The 3,177-nt window shown below is 24.4% G+C and overlaps 1 protein-coding gene across 1 annotated transcript in view; it reads left to right on the top strand.

The window, feature by feature from the left end:
• Positions 1 to 3,177, top strand: part of LOC100162957 (low-density lipoprotein receptor-related protein 1) — a 45,319-nt gene that overhangs the window by 17,396 nt on the left and 24,746 nt on the right. The window contains 3 exon segments of the mRNA XM_029487633.1: positions 1,764 to 1,892; positions 1,966 to 2,199; positions 2,332 to 2,688. Coding sequence (XP_029343493.1) covers positions 1,764 to 1,892; positions 1,966 to 2,199; positions 2,332 to 2,688 — 720 coding nt within the window.

Here is a 3,177-nt window from a genome sequence, read left to right as displayed (position 1 = left end):
TACACCATACAATTTTGAAAATATTTTGACTCTTTTTGAGCTGTTTACGGACATTTTCAGTTTTCAATTTTTTTAGTTTTTTTTTTCTATAAATATCAATAAAGTTTTATCTGTTGGGCCAAAAAGTGTATAAATTTAATACAAAGCTCCTGATATATTGTTACAATATCAGTTGAAAAATATTAAAAATACTAGGCACAATTTTTTTTTATAAGCATTTAAAGATCAAATTTTAATTTGAAAAATTATTTTGAAGTTAAAAATTTATAAAATGTTCAATTTTTGTATCTAAGGACTGAAAATTTAAAACAAGATTCCACATAAGTAATTAATTCTGTTACCAAAAAATCTAAAAAATATATTTACACAGTTTATTTTTATAGTCATTTTAAGTACAAATTTGGACGAAATTACATATTAAAAACCTAGGATAACTATTTTAGTTATTTTGTTGTGATTGTATAATATTATTCGTGGGTACTTGAAACTTCTAAAGGATACTATTATATATCTATAATAGTATCATGGTTTTATGTTGATGTATAACGTGTTATAAGTACCTAATGGATATTGTGATATAATTAATTTGGAATTTATTATTGGTACCTATTATAGGTCAATTTTTTTTTTAATACCATAGATAAGTATATAATATGTCTTATACCTAGACTGATATACCGTCTCTGCTCAGAATCTTTTTTTCTTATACAATGATATTATATCATTGAATTAAAAATGAATACCATCCATTATACAGTGATCCACTTGTAACCTACTGTACAGCATAGCGACGTCCACGTGCCTACTTTTTTTTTGTGTGTCTATGTACACAATAAGTATTATAAACAATGCTTCGATTTTAAACTTAAAAATTAAACTTAATTTTAGAGCTATTTATGGGCATTATAAATTTGAAATTTTTCTTAGTTTTTATTCTAAATCAATTTAATATGTTGTTAGTCAAAAAACTTAAAAATTTAATACAAGGTTCATCGTAAGTTGTTTTAACAGCAGTTCAAAAATATTAAAAATACATTGGTACAACTTTTCCATAATCATTTTAATTTCAAAGTTGAGATTTTGATATAATTAATCAAAATACCAAAAATGTACAAATTATTTTTAGTTTAAAATGTATAAAATGTTCAATATTTTTAGCCAAGGATTGACATTTCAAAACAAGGTTTCTTATAAATAGTTAATATTGTAACCAAAAAATCTAAAAAGTATATTTTTATTGACATTTTGAATTAAAATTTGGACAAAATTAAATATTTAAACGAAGAATAACAATGTTAGTTATTTAGTTGTAATTCTAAAACATTTTGTGTGGACTTATAAAATCATAAATTTTACTATAAGTGCATTTAATTTTACTATAAGTAAATTTACTATAAGTGCATTTTACTATAAGTGCATATTGTGCAATGACATTTTCAAAATGTTTAAATTGATTTTAGAACTGATCCCACCAATATAGTTAATCACGGTTAATGCTTAATCAGCTGATAACAAATATTTAACCGGCCAAATTTGGCCGATTAAACTCCGGTTAACTTTAACTGTGATTAACTGTGTTGGTGAAATCCGCCCTTAAGCTATTACTATTTACATTAATTTTTTTATTTCTGTTAAATAATCATTTAACAGTAAATTTAATTAAAATTTTATCATTCAACTGCCTCATTCATCTAATAAATTATTATCTTTACCTTCGATTGATATCATAACTAATCACTGTAAAATTTTTTGTTTCTATTTAGTTGAATTTAACCCTTGTGGAACAAATAATGGAAATTGCTCACATTTGTGTTTATTGAATATAAATTCTAAATATAAATGTGATTGTCCACATGTTATGCAATTATCCAAGGACAATCATACATGCATTGGTAAAAATTAAAAACATATTTTAATATAGTTTTATATTTTATATACATTAATGCATTGTTTTTTATATTTTAGAAAATGAAATTGTTTTATTATTTGCACAACTTAATGAAATTCGAGGTGTTAATTTAGAACAACCATATTATAATACAATTCCAACATTATTGTCTTATGATTCACAAGCTTTGCTGCATGTACAAATAGATTATTTGGCTGCAGATAAGAAAATTTACTGGTCTGATTATTCAAGTAACGAAATTAAAAGATCTAACTTATCTGGTGGCAACATTGAAGTAATTTTAGATACAGGTATTTTAATATTTATACTTAACTGTAAAGAATGTTAATAGCTTAAAGATCTAACCAGTGTCATTTAGAATATTCTGATATTTAAACTGATCTTAAATATCATCATTTTTACAAAATATTCCTTTGCTTTAGGAATTCATCAACCACATGGTTTTGCTATTGATTGGATGTCAAAAAATATGTTCATTGCAGTTAGTTCTGATCAAAATCCTCTTACAGAGGAAAAAATCTCTGGTGCCAGAACTATAATAGCCTGTAATCTCGATGGAGAGTATTTTACTACCATATATTCTAGTGATTGGACTGATGAAGATACAAATAAAACTCTACAAATAGGTGCATTAGCTGTACATCCACAACAAGGCAAATTGTTTTGGACACAAGGAATGTCAAGTGGCCATCATAATATTATAATGTCCAATATGAATGCATCTTCTTATTCCATCATTTATACAGAAAAAATAATACCTTTTGTATCAGGTTTTACCAGTAAGTATTTGTAAACTTATTGATTGTTAACAAAAATATTAATTGATTGTATAGTTTTATACACCCACATGTGTTGTCTTTGTCTTACAAATACACAATACAGGTATTTGCGCTCAGCAGAACCGATATTGTATTTGCTAGAGATAGTTGACGTATTATGACATTTAAAGGAAAGACATTATCTATGGTTTGTATGTTGAATTTTTTGTATTATTACTTTTTTAAGCAAGATTTGTATATTGTAATATTTAACAAATACATAACTATCTTAAAAATTTAAATATCGTAAAAATGATATACCGGGTGATTCTTTTATCATTGAACACTCATTATTTCAAAAAGTGTACATTTTTTTGAAAATATTTTTTTACATAGTTTCAAGACGCTTATAAAACAATAATTTTCTTAAAAAATTACATTTTTAAATATTTTTTATCCTTATAATTTTTTAAGTTTTTTAATTTTTTGAATGACAACATTGGGTTTAGG

The sequence above is a fragment of the Acyrthosiphon pisum genome, chromosome A1 (assembly GCF_005508785.2).
Source record: "Acyrthosiphon pisum isolate AL4f chromosome A1, pea_aphid_22Mar2018_4r6ur, whole genome shotgun sequence".
Taxonomy (NCBI): domain Eukaryota; kingdom Metazoa; phylum Arthropoda; class Insecta; order Hemiptera; family Aphididae; genus Acyrthosiphon; species Acyrthosiphon pisum.
Note: the sequence above shows the minus strand (reverse complement) of the source record. Positions and strands in the feature narration are given on the sequence as shown.